At 45.3% G+C, this 22,260-nt stretch overlaps 1 protein-coding gene across 13 annotated transcripts in view; it reads left to right on the top strand.

Annotated features, from left to right (window-relative positions):
* Positions 1 to 22,260, top strand: part of LOC132399650 (semaphorin-4B-like) — a 104,082-nt gene that overhangs the window by 50,265 nt on the left and 31,557 nt on the right. For 9 of the 13 annotated variants that reach the window (XM_059980253.1, XM_059980250.1, XM_059980248.1 and 6 more), the window contains 4 exons: positions 6,442 to 6,556; positions 13,802 to 14,989; positions 19,823 to 19,983; positions 21,420 to 21,482. In XM_059980253.1, coding sequence (XP_059836236.1) covers positions 14,740 to 14,989; positions 19,823 to 19,983; positions 21,420 to 21,482 — 474 coding nt within the window. In that variant the 5' untranslated portion in view covers positions 6,442 to 6,556; positions 13,802 to 14,739. Of the gene's footprint in view, positions 1 to 6,441; positions 6,557 to 13,801; positions 14,990 to 19,822; positions 19,984 to 21,419; positions 21,483 to 22,260 lie in introns of those variants that run through there. The other 4 variants (XM_059980252.1, XM_059980249.1, XM_059980260.1 and 1 more) reach the window with 3 other exon arrangements.

Raw genomic sequence — 22,260 nt, forward strand, 5'->3', positions numbered from 1 at the left:
CATATTCTCTTCAGCTACAACTTTCAGTACCCTGGGGTGTAGTCCATCTCACTTAGGTGCATTACCTACCTTCAGACCTTTCATCTTCCCAAGCATCTTCTTAGTAATAGCAACTACACTCACTTTTGCCCCCTAATACTCTCAAAATTCTGGCATACAGCTAGTGAATTGCACAGCAAAGACTGACGCAGAAGACTTATTAAGTTTGTGTGCCATTTCTTTGTCCCCCATTACTTGTACCTCTCCAGCAATCTGATACCCACTTTTGTCTCTCTTTTTCTCGTTATGTCTCTGGAAAAAAAATTTGGTATCCCTTTTATGTTATTTTATTTTATGTCATATTATATCTTTTATGTGCTTTTTTAGTTAGTTGATCCTCTAACTTCCCACAAATTTTTGCTCTATTACATGCCTTCTGTTTTGCTTTTATGCTGCCTTTGACTCCATTTGTTAGCCACCATAGCATCATCCTTCTTTTAGAATCCTTCTTCATCTTTTGGGTGTATCTATCCTGTGCCTTCAGATTTGCTCTCAGAAACTCCAGCCATTGCTGTTCTGCCATCATCCCTGCTAGTATCCCCTTCCAATCAACTTTGGCCAGCTCCTTTCTCATGCCTCTGTAGTTCCCTTTATTCCACTGTAATACAGATACATTAAACTTTGGCTTTTCCCTCTCAAACTGCAGGGTGGATTCTATTATATTATGATCTCTGTCTCCTCACGGTTCCATTATCTTAAATTCCCTAATCAGATATAGTTCATTACAGAACACCCAGTCCAGATTGCCTCTCCCCTAGTGGCCTCAACTACAAGCTGCTCTAAAAAGGCACCTCATTGGCATTCCGCAAATTCCTTCTCTTGGGATCCATCACCAACCTGATTTTGCCAATCTACTACCATACTGAAATCCACCCCCTCCAATGACCATCGTAACATTGCCCTTTTTACATGCCATTTTCCCCATCATAACTTGTATCTCACGTCTTAGTTACTGTTCAAAGGCCTGTATAATTCCCATCAGGGTCTTCTTACCTTTGCAGTTACTCAGCTCTACCCATAAGGATCCTATGTCTTCCAATCCTCTTTCATAGGATACTGCCTCTGCCTAACTGCTTGTCCTTTTGATTCAATGTGTACCTTTGGATGTTAAGCTCCCAACTAGGATCTTCTTTCAGCCACAACTCAGTAATGCCCACAACGTCATACCTGCCAGTCTTTAATTGCACTACAAGATTGTCTGCCTTGCAGATCTTAGAACATAAGACAGTACAGCACAAAGCAGGTTCTTCAGCCCTGATGTTGTGCCTGCCTTTTAAACTACTCTGAAATCAATCTCAGCCTTCCCATCCACATAGCCCTCTATTTTTCTATCATTCATGTGCCTATCTTCTCCTGTGGACATTGCTCTTTAGTATGAGGTCAGCCTCCCCATATGTAGCCGCTGGATGCTGCTATATGGTCTGTGCTTTACCCATGGGATCTCTTCCCATAGCTTGTGGGCACTGCCCAGTTTGAGCTTTGCCATCTGTAACACGGGCTTGACCCACCCCTTTAATCTTACACAGCCCAGCAACACTCTGTACTTTGTTGTAACAATAACCTTGCACTCAACATCAGTAAGACCGAGGAACTGATTGTGGACCAGGAAGGGTAGGTCGAGGGAACATACACCAGGCCTCATTGAGGGGTCTGAAGTGGAAAGAGTGAACAATTTCAAGTTCCTGGATGTCAATATCCCTTGAGGATCTATCCTGGGCCTAAGATATCAATGCAATCACAAAGAAGACACAATAATGGCTATATTTCATTAAAAATTTCAGGAAAATTGGTATGCCACCAAATCCACTTGTAAATTTCGACAGATGTACTGTGGAGCACATCCTAACTCACTGTCTATTATAGAGGGGCCACTGCACAGGATTGGAAAAAGCTGGAGAAAGCTATAAACTCAGCTAGTTCCATCATCAGCACTGGCCTCCTCAGCATTCAGGACACCTTCAAAAAGTGATGGCTCAGGAAGTTGGCATCCATCATTAAGGACCCCCACCACCCAGGGCATGCTCTCTTCTCATTGCTACCATCAGAGAGGAGGTACAGGAGACTGAAAACAGTCACTCAACATCTCAGGAACAGCTTCTTCCCTTCCGCCATCAGATTTCTGAATGGACAATAAACATGATCGCTACTGCAGTATTTTCCTTCTCTTTTTTGCACCACTTATTTACTTTTTTTTAATATATATCTCTTATTGTAATTCATGGTTTTTATTACAATGAACTGCTGCCACAAAACAACAAATTTCACGAAGTACGCCCGTGATATTAAACTTGATTCAGATTCTGCTGACTCAGAAATTTGACAACCAAATGATTTTCCTTTAACAGCCCACTTTTGGTCTCCCTGTCACAGACTGTACCGCCAGTTTTGCCTACCTCCACCACCCAGAGGAACTTCCTAAAGAAACGGACACTCCAATCACTACTCACCCTATAAAATCCACCCCCACCCCCACTTTTGTGGACTTGTCCACAATTGTGACCCAACCATTCAATCATGAACACTGGCCCATCATGTTACATGGTGGCTCATAGGGATGGCATGCTAGCATAGAGTTAGCATTACACGATACAGTGCCAGCAATTGGGGGTTCATATCCCTCCACCATCTGCAATTAGCTTATATGTTCTTCCCGTGACCACGTAGGTTTCCTCTGGGTGCTCAGGTTTCCTCCCATGTTCCGAAGATATATGGGTTAAGGTTAGTGAGTTGTGGGCTTGCTATGTCAGTGCTAGAAGCATGATGACACTTAGGAGCATGCCCGTAGCACATCGTCGAACTGTGTTGGTTATTGACTCAAATAACATATTGCAATGTACATGACAAACAAGGCAAATCATTATTAAAATCACTATCCTCCCACCTACCCAATGCCCCCCATTGCATCCTTGGTGGACTCCACCTCTGACCCCCACCACTCCATACCTCAGAGATGGGACCGGTCTAATAGGCTCCTTCTAGTTCAGTCCTCTGAGGAGGAAGGAGGTAAAACCCACATTTGGTCCCTCACCCCAATGAGCTTGAAGAACGTGCACTCGTCTTCCTCCAGGGTCTGGTCAGTGGCTCACCTGATGACGTTGAGGACACCCTTTAAAGGCAGATGGTCCTCCTTCAGTCCACGGTTGACCAGAGCGGTTTGAGGGGTGACGACCTTTCACATTTTTCGGAGTTGTTTGAGTCCTTAGGTATGTGAAAACCAAATGACAGTGGTTTAACCAAGCCTCTAGAGGTTCCAGCCGGGGTGCAGTAGGAAGGGTTGGATTACCTATATCCCAACCTACCCAGAAACACACCAGAGCTCAGTCTCTGAGTGACTGGGCCTCGTGTCAAACTAAAGGTCGACTGAGAAGAACACAAACAACGGGGTGAGAGAGAGACAGGAGAAATGAGGGCAGTGAAAATACAGACTTGAAAAGTCGGAGACCTCTTCAGCCACCACTCCGTCCTGAGGCTCAGGTCAATAACACTCCCTATAATTAGTAATTATGTACTAATGATGCTGGTGGGTAATGGGATCGCTGCTGGGTGATCTTCCTAATGTGATCAGCCTCGACACTTGGTGGGTCAGCAAGTAGCCCAGATCAGCCATGACAGCATGGGACAGCTGCACCCATTTATACACTGGCATTTGAAACATGTGCACACAAGCCCTGTCTCTGGTATAGGGCCAGAAGATGTTTACATGGCAACAACTACAGCCCTCCCCCATCTCCTTCGAGGTGAGGGGGAGGGGTGGTGTGGGGTTTATGTCGAGCCTCGGTAGAATCAGCTGAAGGGTTTTGCCAGCCGTGCACCAGTCCATGCCTGTTCTGGGCTGAGACTGCAGACTCATTCCAGGTCAATAGACTGGGCAGAAAGTCAAAGCCAACCTTGTAGTCCTGTGGGAAGGGAGAGAGTGATAGTACTGAGGGAGGGTCACACTGTGAGAGGGGTGGTTCTGAGGGGAGGTGTCCAGTAAAGTCTCTTTTTGCAAGAATCCTTCCCCTGTACATTAGGGACCAGGGGTGGAAGGTGTTGCATAGGGCAGTGCCGTGCAACATATTTTTCAGTAGGTTCACTAACACCCCATCCACCTGTCCATTCTGTGGCCATGAGGATCAGTGTCTCACGTTTATAGAGTGCAAAAGCTTGCAGCCCCTGTTCAAGTATCTGAAGAAGCGGCTACTCAACTTTTAGTTACATATCAGTCCCGCGATCCTTATATATGTTCACCCAGTATGGGGGAGCGTGGATTGGGGTGCACTAGCCACTCAAAGGATCTTCTAGTAGGTTTGTTCCTGGTTCTGGCCAAGATGGCCATTCGCAGATCCAGGCAAGTGGGCTGTTGAGGGTTCTGCCCGAGCCAACTGCCTGCCCCCTTTCAGGGTTACATTCATGCCTGGATGTCCTTAGGGAAGGAGCATGCGGTTACTATGGGCATAGTGAGGGATTTCCAGGAATAGTAATCTCACCCCCATTCCTGGGAATTGAGTGTTTTATAGACAATAGTAATCATGTTTTACTTTGAAATTGTTCACAGTCTTGTAATCCCCTGATGTTTGTATTTTGTGTGTGAGTAAGCCTTTGTAGTTTTGTTGAAAAAAATGGGGTGTGTTACTGAGGGAGTGCTGTGCTGTGAGAGGCGTGTTACTGTGGGAGGGTTGTAATGTGAGAGGAGCAGTACTTAGGGCTACACTGTGGAATGGGCATTATTGGAGGAGAGTCACAGTTATGGGAGGGGTGGTATGGAGGGAGCATCACGCACTACAGTGCAATACATAAAAATCTATTATGTTACAATAAGAAATTTATATAAAAATATGTATTGCAAATAGACAGCAAAATAGTGAAGTAGTTAGTGTTCATGGATTCATGAACCATTCAGAAATCTGATAGTGGAAAAAAAGAAGCCATTCCTAAAACGTTGAGTGCGTGTCCTCAGGCTCCCGTGCCTCCTCCCTTACGGTAGTAATGAGAAGAGGGCTTGTCCTGGATGGTGAGAGTTCTTAATATAGTACTTGATCCTGTTTATTCATCCCATGATCTGTTTCCCTCTGTATTCATCCCCTCTAACCCCAACACACATGAGGTGCAGTGAGTGCTGCACGTGACCAAGCTGGGTTCAGTAGGCCAGTGACCTGTACTATTCAGGACCCAGGAGGAATAGGTAGGGGCACACCACCTCTTGAGGCTGTCCTCTAAGTCACATCACCTCAACTGGAAATATATTTCCAGCCCCTCATTACCAAAGTTCAAAGTAAATTTATTATCAAAGTACATATATGTCACCATATATAAGTATAAAAATAATAGAATCAATGAAAAACAGCACACAAGATGGACAAACAACCAATGAGCAGAGACAACAGACTATGCAAATACAAAAAGAAATAATATAATAATAATGAATAAATAAGCTATAAATATCAAAACTGTGAGATGAAAAGTCCTAGAAAATGACTCCATAAGTTATGGGAGCAGTTCAGTGTTGGGGTAAGTAAAGTGAACCCCTCTGGTTCAAGAGCCTAATGGTTGAGGGGTAATAATTGGTCGTATGAGTGGTGAGGCTCTTGTACATTTTTCTTGATGGCAGCACCAAGAAGATGATGGGAGTCCATAATGATGGGTGCTGCTCTGTAATGTGCTCAGTGATGGGGAGGTCTTGGCTTGTGATGGACTGAGCTGTATCCACTGGCTTTACATGCTGTTTCTTCCTGCCCAACAACACTGTGGAGAGGGTAATTTTGTTCTAGGGATGACAACAATTCAAATAAGGAGACAGTAGTGCTGCACTAGGTAGTAATTTTGCCTCACAACACCAGACACTCTGGTTTAATAATTCTACCCTCCTGCACTGAAAGAGTGTGTGTGTGACCATGTGGGTTTCTTACACCCCCCCCCCCCAGCACTCCTGTTTCCCTCCCTCATCCCAACCGTGTCTGGGGTTAGTGGGTTAATTAGCTGCTGTAAGCTGCCTCTTGAGTGTGTGGATGAGGGGAAGAACCTGGGGTGAGTTGATGGAGGTGTGGGGAAAAATTTGAAAAGGGTATTAATGTAGGATTAATGGAAATGAGTCATTATGGTTAACACAAATTCAGTGGACTGAAAGGTCTGTTTCGCTGCTGTAACTCTCTGATATAGTACTGGATGGGAAATATTGTCCTTGCCAGCAGCTCTCAGATGCCAGACAATTCCTGAGAAAGATGGGGCTGGTTCCGAGGCATGAATCCTGCAGTTGCCTATGACAGCCAGTGCAAGTCCGTGTGCCTCGGTGCCCTGTACAGATATTCAGTGTGTGGTGGACAGCATTAGCCAAGAGGCTGGCTGTGTCAGCACTAATTCCTCTCTGGAAGGTTGCAGTGTGTGTGAAAGTAAATCCCTAATCTTCTTTTCTTTGCGATGCAGTTCCCATTTGACGTAGACTTCAGCAGTTCGGAGGGTACGTCTGAGCTGCTCCCGTCACTGGACCACCTCTTGCACGGGGCAGCCTGAACTGTGGCTAACAGCACGGGAGGTTCAGGTGAGAGGCATGGAAATGAGTGCGGATTCTGCCTTCCCCCCTCCCTCCCTAATGCTTCTGCCTTCCAGTCAGAGGCCTGTGCCTCTGTGAGCCACCAGATAGAGAAATCTGTAAGTCTCTGTGGAAAGAGGGCACATATCGGTAATACTTACAGGGGAGAAAGCGTAAGCAGGAAAGCTGAGTGGCTTTGGTGCTCTGAACAGGTCAGGAACAGGCCTTTTGGCCCACAGAGTCTACGTTGACCACATAATTTCACAACTCTTGGAGTTTAACTCAAAAGCTGAGGTTTTGAAATACCTCTGGTAATATCTGTCACCAGCTTCTTTCCTTTCAATAGAGGAAATCCCCTTCCTCTTCACTCATCCTGCCCCCATATCTGAGAGATCTGTGTATTGGTTCCCTCTGCTGTAAAATCCCATCACTCCTGGAATTGGTTTATTATTATCACATGTACTGCAATATGTTGAAAAGCTTTTATTTGCTTAGTATCTATACAGATCATTGCACCATCATTACTTTGATGTGGTACCAAAGGAAAACATAATGCAATCACAAGGAATTCTGCACAGATTTAAAATCCAGAGTAACAGCCACAAAGTTCTGGAGGAACTCAGCAGGTCAGGCAGCCTCTATGGGAATGAATAAACAGTTGGCATTTCAGGCCGAGACCCTTCACCAGGACTGGGAAGGAAGGGGGCAGAAGCCGGAGTGAGGTGGGGGAGGGGAAAGAGTGCAAGCTGGCAAATGGTAAGTGAGACCGGGTCAGGGGGAAAGTGGGTGGGTTGCGGGGGGTGGGATGAAGTGAGAAGCTGGGAGATGAGAGGTGGATCAACCGTTTATCGTTTCCACCTATCACCTCCCAGTTTCTCACTTCATCCCCACTTTCCCACCCAACCCACCTTCCTCCTCACCCAGCTTATTTATTATTTTATTGTATTTTATTTAGAGATGGAGCACAGGCCTTACGGCCCTTTGAGCCATCCCACCCACCAGCCCCTGAGTTAACCTTAGCTTAATCATGGGACAATTTACAATGACCAGTTAACCTACTAACTGGTACATGTTTGGATTGTGGGAGCAAACCCACACACACAGGAAGGAATGTATAAATTTACTTACAGAGAATGCTGGAATTGAACTACAAACTCCGAAGCCCTAAGCTATAATAGGATCACACTAACCACTTTGCTATTGTGGTGCCTATTACCTCCCAATTTGTACTCCTTTCTGTTCCCCTCACCTTCTTATTCTGGCTTCTTCCCCATTTCTTTCCAGTCCTGAGGAAGCGTCTTTCCCCAAAATGTCAACTGCTTAAACATCTTCATAGATGATATCTGACCTGTTGAGTTCCTCCAGCATTTTGTGTTACAGTTACAGAAGAAGTGCATTGCAGACAGTGCATTGCAGGCCACGATGAGGTAAGTTGAGAGATAGAGGGTTTCAGAGAGCTCCATTCAAGAGTCTGAAAACAGTGGGATAAAAGCTGTCTCTGAGACTGGTACTCTGTGTCTTCAGATTTTTGTCTGTTCTGCCTAATGGGAGAGGAAAGAATGGAGAATGTCCAGAATGGAGGAGTCCATGGCTATGTTGGCTAGAGATCTTTGAAATTGGTTTAGTTCACTCTCAGTTGACTGAGGTGGTGAACTACGCACTTATTAGTGTGGTAGAGCAACACAGGACATAGGCCTCTCTGACCCACTCAGGCACACAGTGTGACACACCACCCAGTGGAGGAACTACTTTCAGCACACAGGACTGTAGGACTGTAGGGGAGAACTCACCCCATTCCCACCTCACCAATCTAACCATCCCACAACTCACTATTTCATAGTCATAGAGCACCACAGCACTATGACGGGCCCTTCATTCCCTCTAGTCCATGCCAATCTATTATTCTGCTTGGTACCACTGACCTTCACCTGGACTACAGTTCTCCATACCCCTCTCATTCATGTACCTACCCAAATTTCTCTTAAATGTTGAAATCAGTCATTTCCATTTCCTCCCACTCAAGAATTTGAAACAACCCTGAGTGCTTCTTGGGTCACACAGAAACTCTGCACAGAGGTACAGGATAGAAAAAGCCAAGACAAGGGGAGTGTCTACAAGGAGCAGAGGGAGGTGGGGTTGTAATCCAGAAGTTGGGGCCCAGGCAATTGAAGGCATGAGGGGTATCAAAGGCTGGCTGGAAGTGAGGAGCCTAGAGGATGCAGAGCAGTTAGGAGCCATAGGGGGAGTGGTGGTAGGACCGGAGGGTATTAAAGAGATGGAAAGGCATGTAGGGCCAGAGGGGATTACATAGACTGGGAGGGATAAAGGGAATGGAGGGGTTACACAGACAGAGAAGAGTTCAGGGACTTGGGGGGGTGGGGTGGTGGTTACAGAGTCAGAGAGGAATGTAGTGGCCAGAGGATGTCATAGAGACAAAGAGGGGTACAGGGCTGGAGGGTGTTACAGAGACAGGAAGGGGTGTAGGGACTGGAGGAGGCCATAGAGCTGAGGAAGGGTTTAGGGGCCAGAGGTTGTACAGAGATGAGGAAGAGTGTAGGGGCCAGAGGGGGTTACAGTGCTGGGGAGGGGTTAGGGGTCAGAGGGGGTCACAGAGACGGGGAGGGATGTAGCAGTCAGAGCGGATTCCAGAGACAGAGACTCTGACTCACTGTGTGTGCTGGTGGCTGGATAATTCTGACTGCGATTGTACATGATGACACCATTGTCCCTGAGATCTACAGTGGTGTAAGGCAGTTGGAAAACACTGTCCATTGCCTCTCACCTAAGCAGGTCTAGTTTACTGAGCAGAAGATGCTGCTTGCTGGGTCACCAGCCGCAGCCTTAAACTTGGGGTGCGATGTGGGGTCCATAAGAAATGGACATGATCAGTGGAGACATAAGCCCCACCTCATGTGACCCAGATTGTGCAAGGGAGCACATGATCTGGATATTGAGACGGTTACCTTTGGAGGGTAATTTCCTAGCAGATCTCAGCATATTCAGGCAACCACTGAGCCTCAATGGGACACTGTGAATGTAGTGTGCGACTACAGCCTAACCACAGATCCTTGTGTGCTCAGTATTCAGTTCCTGTTTTCACAGCTAGCTGACTCCCCTCGTCTCATACTTCAAGATCACAAAAGAAAGTTCAAAAGTAAATTTATTATAAAGTACATATGCTGTATGTCACCATGGACTACCCTCAGATTATTTTCCTTATGGGCATTCACAGTAACTACAAAGAATGAATGAAGAGCTACACAAAACCAAAAACAAACAACCAGTGTGCTAAAGAAGACAATTAATGCAATTACAGAAAAAGCAAACACTAATATTAATAATAGAAATAATAAGTAATTAAACAAATAACATTGAGAACATGAGTTGTGAAGTCACACTCTCACCATCCTGTAGCATTGATGTATCTTGCACATCTGCAAACCCAAACTCAGGGTCAAAGTCAAAAATCAAAGTAAATTTATTGTTAAAGTATGTACAGTATATGTCACCATATGTAATCTTGAGATTCATTTTCTTGCAGCTATTTACAGTAAAACAAAGAAACACAATAGACTTTGCAAACAACTATATATAATAAAAGACTGATAAGCAACTCGTGCAAAAGACAAATTGTGCAATTAAAAATATATAATATTGTGAACATGACTTGTAAAGTCATTAAAAGTCTGTATTTAGTGGAATCAGTTCACAGTTGAGATGAATGAAGTTATCCACACTGGTTCAGAAGCCTGATAGTTGAAAGGTGGTAACTGTTCCTGACCTGATGGTGTGAGACTTAAGGCCGCTGTATCTCCTGCCTGATGGTCATAGGGAGAAGAGAAGCATGGCCTGGATGGTGAGGATCCTTCATGATGCTTTCCTGTAGCAAAACTCCATATAAATATGCTCAATAGTGGTGGATTGGGCTGTGTCCACTACTTTCTGTAGACATTTCTGTTCCAGGTCATTGGTGATTCCATGCCAGGTCATGATGCAAATAGTTAGGATACCCTCAACTGTGAATCTGTATAGGTTTGTTGAAGTTTTAGGTGACATCCCGAATCTATGCAAACTTTGAAGAAAATAGAGGTGCTGTTTGTAAGTGCTGGTCCCAGGACCAATCCTCTGATATTATAACACCAAGGAGTTTAAAGTTACTGACCCTCTCCACTTCAAAACTCCTAATGAAGACTGATTCATGGACTTCTGACTTCTTCGTCTTGGAGTCAATAATCTTGCTGACATTGATTAAGAAGTTGTTGTTCTTGCACCATTCAACCAGATTTTTAATCTCCCTCCTGTATGCCAATTCAGTCAACAACAGTGGTGCCGTCAGCAAACTTAAATATGACATTGGAGCTGAGCTTAACCACACAATCATAAGTATAAACCAAACAGGGCAGGGTTCAGGATCACAGCAGTAGGTTCAGAGCAACTGCTGAGCTGGGATAGTGGAAGCTCAAACTCTGACACCAGACAGTCTGTGCAGCTTTTGGAGTTGGAACAGGATGGTGTCTGGGCTAACTCCGAAATTCTTAGACTTGACCCTGGAGCAAGGTAGAGGCAATTTGTAATTGTTTTATTAGTGTCACATGTGAAAGATATAGCAAAAAGCTTTTGATTTACATGGAGATCATCTTACAACATCAATATATTGAGGTACAGTACTGTGTAAAAGTCTCAGGCACATATATATAGTTAGGATGTCACTGTGTGTATGTTGTAATAATTTTATGTATTGCATTGTACTGCTGCCACAAAAAGAAACAAATTTCATGACTTATGCAAGTGATGATAAATCTGATTCTGAAGAGTCTCTATTGAAGAGTGACAATAGGAATAGAGCAGGGAGAGGGGACTCATGGTTGTGAAAAGGGTAAGGGAGAGAGGAGGGAGTGGGAAGCACCAGAACAACATTCTGTAATGATCAATAAACCAATTGTTTGGACTCAAATGGTGTCTCAGGGTGCCTCTGCACCCACACCACATGCCACCCTTGGCACTCCTTCTCTGCTACCTGTCCCACAATGCATCACCCTCACCATTCCCAACATCCTTTGCTCCCACCAGATTTATAAACTCTCGCTTCACTCCACATTGACAAATACAGTACTGTGCTAAAGTCTTAGGCACCCTAGCTATATATCTGTGCCTAAGACCTTTGCACAGTACTGTAGTACAAGAGAAAAGCAAGGACTGAATGCAGAATAAAATGATAGTTACAGAGAGAGCATGCAGTGCAGACAGACAATGAGGAGCAAGGGCCATAATGAAATAGATCAAGCGATCAAAAGTTCATCTCAGATGTTTGTGAAGATTTGGGATGTCATCTAAAACTTTGTCAAACTTTGCTAGATGTACGATGGGGAGTATACTGACTGGTTGTATCACTGCTGGTATAGAAACACCAATGCCCTTGAACAGAAAAGCCTACAAAAAGTAGTGGATACAGTCCAGTACGTCACAAGTAAAACCCTCCCTACTATGTTGCATCTATCATCAAGCATTCATCATCCAGACCATGCTCTCTTCTTGCTCTTAACATCAGGAAGGAGGTATAGGAGTCTTAGGTTCCACATCACCAGGTTCAGCAACAGTTACTGTCCTCAATTATTAGGTTTCTAAACCAGAGTGGATAACTTCACTCACCCCAACACTGAACTGAATCCACAACTTATGGTTGAATGGGTCAATGGTTCAGTTTAATGTCAGAGAAAGTTATACAACCTGAAATCTTTTCTCTTTGAAGACATCCACGAAACAGAGAAAAAGAAACCCCAAATGATGAATGACAGAAAACATTAGAACCCCCAAGCCCCCTCCCACACATATACATCAGCAAAGCATCAACCCTCCCCCTCCCCACACTTTATCCATCAAAGCATCAGCCCCTCCCCACCTACCATGTAAGCAACAGCAAGCCCCCAAAGTCCATGCAGAACTAATGTTCATCCCAGCACCTCAACATCACAACAGGTCCACTCTCTCACTATCGAGGAAGAGAGAGAGATATCACTCTTGCCATAGTGAGAGGGGCCAACAGCTCGTTGCTTCAATGTTACAGTCTGCAACATCACTTATATCGAGTTCCCCCAATTCTAGAATTAGCAGACCCTCTCTCACTATTGAGAGAGAGAGAGCCTCTGACAATCGACCCACTGTCTTGAAGTTTCAATCTCCTGAGATGCTTCAGTCAGCAACATCAGCAAGGAATTAGATTGTCCTCAGGGCCACACCCTGAAGGCACACGTCTTCCAAACTGCTCCTGGAGATACCGAAGTGCAGGCCAATTGGCGAGTTCCAAAGAGCAAGAATCCACTATCACTGAAGAACACAGTTAGTGTATCTGTGGATCATGGACTCTGACAGGACCCCAGCCACCTTGAAAAGGGGAAAAACAGACATGAGGACAGAAATTTAAACCATAAATTTGTTTTCAACTCATGATCTCAATATTATTTATTTATTTATTTGTTATTTTGTTCCTCCTTTTTTATATTTGCACAATTTATTGTCTTTTGCACATTGGTTGTTTGTCGTCTGAGTGCAGTTTTTCATTGATTCTATTGTTTTTATATTTACTGTGAATGACCACAAGAAAATGAAGCTTGGGATAGTGTACAGTAACTTATATATACTTTGATAATAAATTTACTTCAATCTTTGAACTCTGATCTTATTGCTAGAAGACACCCATTCAAAATCCTAATAACAGCAGGATGGAAGCTGGCCTGGAACCTTTTGGAGCGTGTTCTCAGGGTTTCGTATCTTCTATCTTATGGTGTGATGTATGAAGGAAGTATGTTCAAGATGGGAATAGCTTTGATTCTCCCAAGGCAACAGGAAATGAAGACAGAGTTAATGGAGGGGAAGCTGGTTCTCATCATGCACTGAGCTGTATCCACAACTCTGCAATTTGTAATCAAAGGCAGAGCAGTTGTGATACCAAGCTGTAATGTATCTAGAAGGACACAAAATTCTGGAGAACCTGATGCAAGGTCTTGGCCTGAAACATCAAATATTTATTCCTTTTCATAGGTGCTGCCTGACCTGCTGACTTCTTCCAGCAGTTTTTGTGTGTTGCTCTGGATTTTCAACATCTGCAGAATCTCTTGTTTGTACCTAGATAAGATGCTTTTTATGGTACATCGATATAAATTGGTGAGGATCAACAGGGACCTACCAAAGCATGGCATTACCTTTAAATCAGTGTTTTTTCACATTTTATTCTCGTCTATTCTATCCCTCTCTCAGAATTGTTTGATCCGATGATGTTGCTGGGGCTTTACTCTCCCTCTAACCTATTTTAGTTTGAGTCTTCCTCAAGTCAGTCTCTGCAGTTCACTGGGACTGAGTGAATCACTATACATGGTGAGTTTTCGATCCTTTCATCCTCAACTTGTCTGTGCTGTTCCTGCCCTGTGATGTGATGGTACTGTATAGAGGGAGCTTCACTCTGCGTCTGACCATGGGAGTGTGTGATGGGACGATGTGGATGGAGCTTCACTGTGCACCTGATCCCAGGATTGTGTGTTGGGATGATGTGAAGGGAGCTGCCTCTGTGTCTGACCCCGGGAGTTTGTGATGGGACATTGTGGAGGGAGCGTCACTCTGTATTTGACCCTGGGATCGTGTGATGGGATGGTGCAGAGGGAATGTCACTCTGTGTCTGACCCAGAGAGTATATGATGGGACAATATAGAGGGACCTTCACTCTATGTCTGACCCTATGAGTGGTGATGGGACAGGGTTGAGAGAAATTCACTCTGTGTCTGGTGCCGGGATTTAGTGATGGGACAATGTGAAGGGAGCTTCACTGTCTGTCTGACCCCAAAAGTATGTAATGGGACAAAATAGAGGGAGTTTCACTGTGTATCTGATTCCGGGAGTGTGTGATAGGACGGTGTAGAAGGACCTTCACTCTATGTCTGACCCCGGGAGTGTGTGAGGCGACAGTGTGTCTGACCCATGGTGTGAGAATGCATGATGGGATGATGTAGAGTGATATTTGTTGACTCTTTGCTGTCTTATTTGCATTTGGTCTGGAGTTTGGTTTTGGGCTAAGATTTGAAGAATGGATCTGTGACTGATGTTATGTCAATAGCAGCAATGTTAACCAAGCAGGGAAAGCTGTTAAAAGTCTTAAAGAAACATTTTGTTAAACAAAATATTCTGCAGGGTTTTTTTAACAAATGAAAAGGGAAGCGGTGTACAGGAAGTTACTTCATTCAGACTGTGGTTGGATTGAAAGTGGTGACAGTTCCGGGCGCACGTTGTGTCTCTCGGCTGTACACTTAGCATCTTGCAGGATCCCAGCTCAGCAGGCGGTGAAGACCATGGACAGCTGGCTGCGACAGGCCATTCTTGCGTTGGTTGTGTTGGAGAGCGTTGTCCAGACCCAGCCTGCAAGAGGCCCCTTGGCTCGGATCTCACACCCTCCTGGTGAGTACAAATGGATGGTATGGTTCCAGCACTCTGCAGTGGTGCCAGGCATCGCGCTTACCCCAAGTTCTCTCACTGCTGAGTCAGGTCCAATCCCCATTGCTGATGATGAAGGCAGATTCCACTTCATTATCCTGTGATCTCCCCACCTCTCCCAGGAGACCATTTGTGAACGCTCTCAGCAATAGGAGTAATGGTGTATCCCATGAAAAATAACCTGTCTGTGCTCTCAGGCGCACGCATCCCTTCCAGTGGAATTATGCATTAATAAAAATTGGCAGTTTTAGAAGCAGAGGCCAGAAGAACTTGTGTCAGACACAGTGGACAGAGAGAATCACTCTGTGTCTTGGAGTGTGTGATTGGCTGACATGGAGGGAGCTTCATTCAGTATCTAACCTTTGGAGTGCATGATGAACTGGTATAGAGGGAGCTTCACTGTGTCTGGCCGAGAATGTGTGATGGCGCAGCATAGAGGTGTTTCACTGTGTGCTTTACCCCTGGAGTGTGTGTTGAGATGGTGTCAAGGGTGCTTCTCTCTGTGTCTGACCTTTAGTGTGCATGATTGGATGATGTAAAGGGAACTTCACTCCACATCTGACCCTGGGACACTGTGGAGGGAGCTTCATTCTGTGTCTGACCTTTAGTGTGCATGATTGGATGGTGTAGAGGGAGCTTCACTCCACATCTGACCCGGGGACACTGTGGAGGGAGCTTCATTCTGTGTCTAACACCAGGAGTATGTGATAGACGGTGTAGAGGGAGCTTCACTCCACATCTGATCCTGGGACAGTGTGGATGGAGCTTCTCTCTGTGTCTAACACCAGCAGTATGTGATGATATAGTGTAGAGGGGGCTTCACTCTGTGTCTGGTCCTGAAAGTGTGTGTTGGAACAGTGTACAGGCAATTTCAATGTGTGCTTGACCCCCTGGAGTGCGTGTTTGGACAGTGTAGAGGGAGTTTCATTCTGTGCCTGACCGTGGTATACATGATTGGATGGTGTAGAGGGAGCTTCACTCTGTGTCTGACCCCAAGAGTATCTGATGGGTCAGTGTTGAGGGAGATTCACTCTGTGTCTGAGTCTGGAAATGTGTGATGGGACAGTGTGGAAGGAGCTTCACTCTGTATCTGACCCCTGGAGTACATAGAACATAGAAATTTAGAGCACATTACAAACCCTTCAGCCCACAATGTTGTGCCGACCATGTAACCTACTCTAGAGACTGCCTAGAATTTCCTAGCACATAGCCCTCTATTTTTCTAAGCTCCATGTATCTAAGAGGCTCTTAAAAGACCCTATTGTATCCACTTCCACCACCATGCCAGCAGTGCAGTCCACGCACCCACCACTCTCTGTGTGAAAGACTTACCCCTGACATCCTCTTGGTACCTATTTCCAAGCACCTTAAAACTATGTCCCTTCATGTTAGCCATTTCAGCCCTGGGAAAACACCTCTGGCTATACACATGATCAATGCCCCTCATCATGCATAATGAAGAGTGAAGAGGGAGCTTCGCTCTGTGTCTGACCTTGGTGTGCATGATTGGACAATATCAAAGGAGCTTCACTCTGTGTCTAAGTCCAAGAATGTATGATGAGACAGTGTAGAGGGAGCTTCACTCCATGTCTGACCCTGGTAGTGTGTGATAGGATGGTGTAAAAGGAGTTTTGTTCCAAGTCTGACCCCAGGAGTGTGTGTCTTTCTTACACACACTCCTCTTGATTTAGATTGGTTTCACACCAGCTACTTAGTGCAGTGCTGTCTTTTATGGTTCTTTTTCTAAGAACGTCTTTTAAATGGTTAGGTTGTCTGTGATCACGCTGATAACAGTTGAGGAAATTTTTAAGTGCTTCTGCAAGATATAGTTATCACATACTTCCTTCTGCAATGCCAGTGTTTCATCTCACCAGATTGTCTCACCTCTCCCACCAGTCCACATCTCCTCATTTTTCCCACCGGCTGGAGAGCACGCTCCACACATTGTCTGCTTACACATTAAGTGGAGAGATATATCCATTGCAGTTTTAAAGCTTATTCGTTTACAGGGGTATCAGTAACTGGTTGGTAAAGTTGGTGGATGGCATCCTTCACTGTAATGGCTGAGATGAGATGGACCACCTCTGTGGTAGAGACTGACACATTAGGGACATTTACAGAACTGTTAGATAGGCATATGAAGCAAAATCTCAGCCATTACAGTGAAGGATGCCATCCACTAACTTTATCAACTGGTTACTGATACCCCTGTAAACGAATAAGCTTTAAAACTGCAATGGATATATCTCTCCAGTTAATGTGTAAGCAGACAATGTGTGGAGCGTGCTCTCCAGCCGGTGGGAAAAATTAGGAGATGTGGACTGGTGGGAGAGGTGAGACAATCTGGTGAGATGAAACGCTGGCATTGCAGAAGGAAGTATGTGATAAATATATCTTGCAGAAGCACTTAAAAATTTCCTCAACTGTTATCAGCGTGATCACAGACAACCTAACCATTTAAAAGACGTTCTTAGAAAAAGAACCATAAAAGACAGCACTGCACTAAGTGGCTGGTGTGAAACCAATCTAAATCAAGAGGAGTGTGTGTAAGAAAGACACACACTCCTGGGGTCAGACTTGGAACAAAACTCCTTTTACACCATCCTATCACACACTACCAGGGTCAGACATGGAGTGAAGCTCCCTCTACACTGTCTCATCATACATGGTATGCAGGACGGAAAGATTAGATTGATCTTAGTGTTGATTAATGTGTTGGTACACTTGGGTTGCTTTTTCTAGAGTGGCAGAGGCTGAGGAGAGACATTAGAACTTTGTAAGATAATGAGAGGCATAGATATAGTAGGCAGACAATATCTTCTTCCCAGGGTTGAAATGTCTAATTCTAGAGGGTGTGCATTTAAGGTGAAAAGGAGTAATTTAAAAGGAGATTTAAGAGGGGCAGGTTTTTTATACAGAGAATGGTGGGTGCCTGCAATCTGCTGAGGGTGATGGTAGAGGCAAATACATTACAGACTTTTGAGATGTTTAGATAGGCACCTGAATGTGAGGAGAACGGAAGGACATGGACATTGAGTAGACAGAAGAGATTTGTTTGGTTAGCTATTTGATTACTAATTTATTTGACTCAGCATGACATTGTGGACTGAAGAACCTTGCCCTGTGCTGTACTGTTCTATATTCTTTATTAGTTACATGACAGCCAGGCCGTTGTTCTGGACACCACATCAAAAGAAGGATGTAACAACAACCAAGTGGATATAAGGGAGATCTCATCAGCAAGGCTACAGCAAAGTTTGCTTGAGAAGAGCCAGACTTATCTCTTTATTATTGTCACACTTACCACGAGAGAGTGGAAAGCTTTTGCTTGCTCATGATCCATATCTTGGGGTAGCATGGAAGCGTCGTGGTTAACCAAAAACTATTAAAGTTTTAGGCATTCCGGAATTTGACGTCCAATTCCAGTGCCTTCTATAAGGAATTTGTACGTTCTGTCCATGAAATGCATGGGTTTTCTGCAGGTGCTCCGGTTTTCTCCCACAGTCCAAAGATGTACCAGTTAGTGGGTTAATTTGTCATTGTAAATTGCCCTGTGTTAGGCTAGTGTTAAGTAGGTGGATTGCTGGGTTGTGCAGTTCATTGGGGCAGAAGGTCCGGTTTTATGCTGGAATCTCTAAATAAATAAGTAAATAGTTCCATTCATCAGTATATTGAGGCTATATGAAGAAAACAGATTGCAGAATCTGGTTGCACGGAAAGTGCAAGCAGACAGTATGGTGCAAGAGCCACAACGAAGCAGACTACAATCATGACTTCATCTTTATCAACTTCATCTTTTAAGAAGTCCATTCAGTAATCTGTTCAGTTGGGTAGTAGCTGACCTTGAGCCTGGTGGTGGTGTGTGTTTTCACACCTCTTTCTCTTCTGCTTAATGGAAAGTGGAAGAAGAAAGAATGTCTGGGATGGGGGGGGGGGGGGTGCTCTTTGATTATGCTGGCTGCTTTCCTGAAGCTGGAGCTGAGGCTGGTTTCTGTGATGTGCTGAACTGTGTCCACAACTCTGTAACATCTTGCAGTCACGGGCAGAGCAGTTGCCACATGAAGTCATGATATATACGGATAGGAGAGAATGGTGGGTAGAGCATGGGGGCTTCATGTGAGAAATGTAAGATTAAAAAAAAGGCAGGACCAGGTGATGAGAGTTCTTTTCCCCTTTCCAGGGAGGTCTTTAACTATCAGGTGGTGAATCTGTGGATTTTGTTGCCACAGACAGCTGTGGAGACCAAGTTATAAGATATATTTAAAGTGGAGGATGATAGGTTTTTGTTTGTAAGAGTGAAAGGGGCAAAGGCAGGATCATGGGGTTGGAAGTGTAAATAAATAGGCCATGATGGAATGGTGGAACAGATTCAGTGGGCTGAATGGTCTAATTCTGTTGCTGTGCCTTATGGCACTCACGTTGTGAAAGGATGGTACAAGCAGGAACTGTTCTTGTTGTAGAGCTGTACCCTCAGGATCGTAGACAGTGATAAGGGAAGTGGCCTGCTTGGATGTGATGGGCTGAATGGTCATTCGTAATGCTATTCTGACCTTAACTTCAAGTTGTGAGAAGTCTCCAAGTGCAGATTGCAGCTGAAACTGAACTACCAATTCAACCAACCCACTCCCCCCACTCCACTGTCAGATCATCAGAGCAGTGACAGCTCTAATCTACCTGTTCACCTTCCCCTTCCCCTTGGCCTGGCCAGGGATACTCAGTACCTGCCCCACATGAGGAAAAATATCACGAGGATAATGGCTAAGGCCCCTCTCTCGATTCCTGTTCTTTCCACTGTAGGTGATCCCAGCCGACAGGTCCAAAGGTTCTCCAAGGCAGACTGCTACAACTACAGCTCCCTGCTGCTTAGTCAGGACGAGGAGGAGTTGTACGTGGGTGCCCGGGACAATCTCTTCTCCATCGACACCGAAACCTTTGGAAGCATGGAGACGGTAAAAGAGGCAAGTGATCTATACCCTTTTGGGTAGGTGAGGTTCATCAGCCTTGGACAGCAGTCCACCTAAGAGAAGGAAAACTCTGATTTTAAACCTCCACTGCCTTGCTGCCATACCCATCCATGGAAAAGACTTCAGGGAGTAAACCCTGAGAAAGAATTCCGGAACCGGGGTGCCTAAGGCAGTTTAATGCTGTTTACAACTTCATTCTGGCAACCTCTGCAACAACACTGGTGCCAAGCTGTATCGGCATGTGCCCTTCCCTTGGACTACATCAGTGACATGGAGAGCAGGAACCTGCTGCATGGGCAACAGCCGGTTCTTCAAATCCAGGCTTGCGCCCTGGAGAGGACATGGTCCACCAGAGCCACAAACCCATGATCCCCTGGGATCAATGGCTGTGTACTGATCTGTACTCTCCTCTGCACTCCGCAATGATGTGCCCCACCTCACACACCTGTGGCTGAGGCAGTCTCGCCCAACAGAAGGGCAGGGCTGTTGCGTGAATAAACGTGCCCGGTGGCACGGTGCCTCACAGCCCCAAAGACACAGCTTTGATCCTGACCTCCCGCCACTGCCTGTGTGGGGTTTACACATTCTCCCCCAGACTGGTTGGATGTCCTCCCACATCCCCAAAGACACTGAATACTGTAATTAGTGGGTGGGTCGCAAAAGAATCAAATGGGCAATGGTGGACTTTTGAAAGAGAGTAGGTTGTAGGGTACTGGTGCTCCTGGGATTGTAGACAACTGGCACAGACTCAATGGACCGAATGTCCTCCACCCATCTCTGAGGAAATTATGAGAAATTGGGTAGGATGCAGGCTCAGTGTTAAACATAGTTGGGTTATTCATGGGTAATGTGGGTGGGGAGGGGCTGACCTTGGCTTTGTCACATCCTGAAATGTTCAAAGTAAAGAGAGTGCTGATCATCCTCAGCCAGGACTGGATAGGGGCATCGCATCTACCCAGGGATAGTCCCACACCTACCCAGGGATTGTTCCACATCTGTCCAGGAATTGTCCCACATCTGCCCTGGGATAGTGCTACATCTGGCCCAAGATTATACTCCCACATCTGTTGGGGATAGTCCACGTTTGCCCAACTGCATAGGGATGTTTGCACATCTGCTCAGGGAAGGTCCCACATCTACCTAGGCAAGATCTCACATCTGCCCGGGGAAGATTTCAAGTCGTTCTCACATATCTTTAGAATGATAAGGGAAATTCCCTAAATGGCAATCTCGATCAACATGGATCAGTTGAGAAGAAGAGCCAGTCAGGGTAGAGAACCTCCTCATCACCCACAGGTCATATGCCAACTATAATCTGTAGTTCAGTGAAAGTTAGTGTCACAGTGCTTTGAGGAGGGGAATGAGAGAGGGGAAGTGGGTTGGCTGTCACTTCACCTTCATCAAAGCATCTGTTTCTCGGTCTGTTTCAGCTTAACTGGACGGCGACAGAAAAGAAAATGCAGGAATGTTCCTTCAAAGGGAAGAGCAAGGAGGTAAGTCTGAAGGCATCCTACTTTCAGCAGTTCAAACATGTGGAGGATCAACCTCCAGGCCCCAATGTGAAGCCTGAAGGGGATAAGGGCCTGGCCTAAGAACTTGGGGGGGGGGGGTGTGTGGGGGAGGAGGCAGTGGGAATCTGGGCATCTCACCAGCAGGAAAGGATTGATCATCGACCAGCCCCTCCTCCATGCTATGTCCTGCGCAGCCTATTGTATCGCCTGGTGTGTTCCCTTCCCAGCACTGCTTGTATCTGAATATGACAAGGGACAGCACAGGAACAGGCCCTTCATCCCACTATATGCTGAACGTGATGCTGAATTAAACTAAATGTCTCTGCCTGCAGATGATTCCTGTCTCACCATGTTCATGAGACTCTTACACTCCACTATTATATCTGCCTCCAACACCACCCCTGGCAGCCTGTCCAAGCACCCAACCCTCTCTGTAAAAATAGCTCACTCTGCCATCTCCTTTAAGTTTTCCCCCTCTCACCTTAAAGCTATGCCCTCCTACACAATATCTCCTTACTGCAACAGAATGACCTGAACTGCAGAGTATTGCAAGTGCAGCCTAGCCAACTGTAGTGACTTCCCAACTCTTATACTCATTGCCCCGACTGGTGAAAGCAATCATGCAAACATCATCTTTATCATAAACACAAGAGATTGCTGGAAATCTTGAATAAAACACAAAATGCTGGAAGAACCCAACAGGTTAGGCAGCAGCAATAGAGAGAAATAGACTCTTGATTTCCAGCATCTGTAGAATCTC

This window comes from Hypanus sabinus, chromosome 9 (assembly GCF_030144855.1).
Source record: "Hypanus sabinus isolate sHypSab1 chromosome 9, sHypSab1.hap1, whole genome shotgun sequence".
NCBI classification, from domain to species: Eukaryota; Metazoa; Chordata; class Chondrichthyes; order Myliobatiformes; family Dasyatidae; genus Hypanus; species Hypanus sabinus.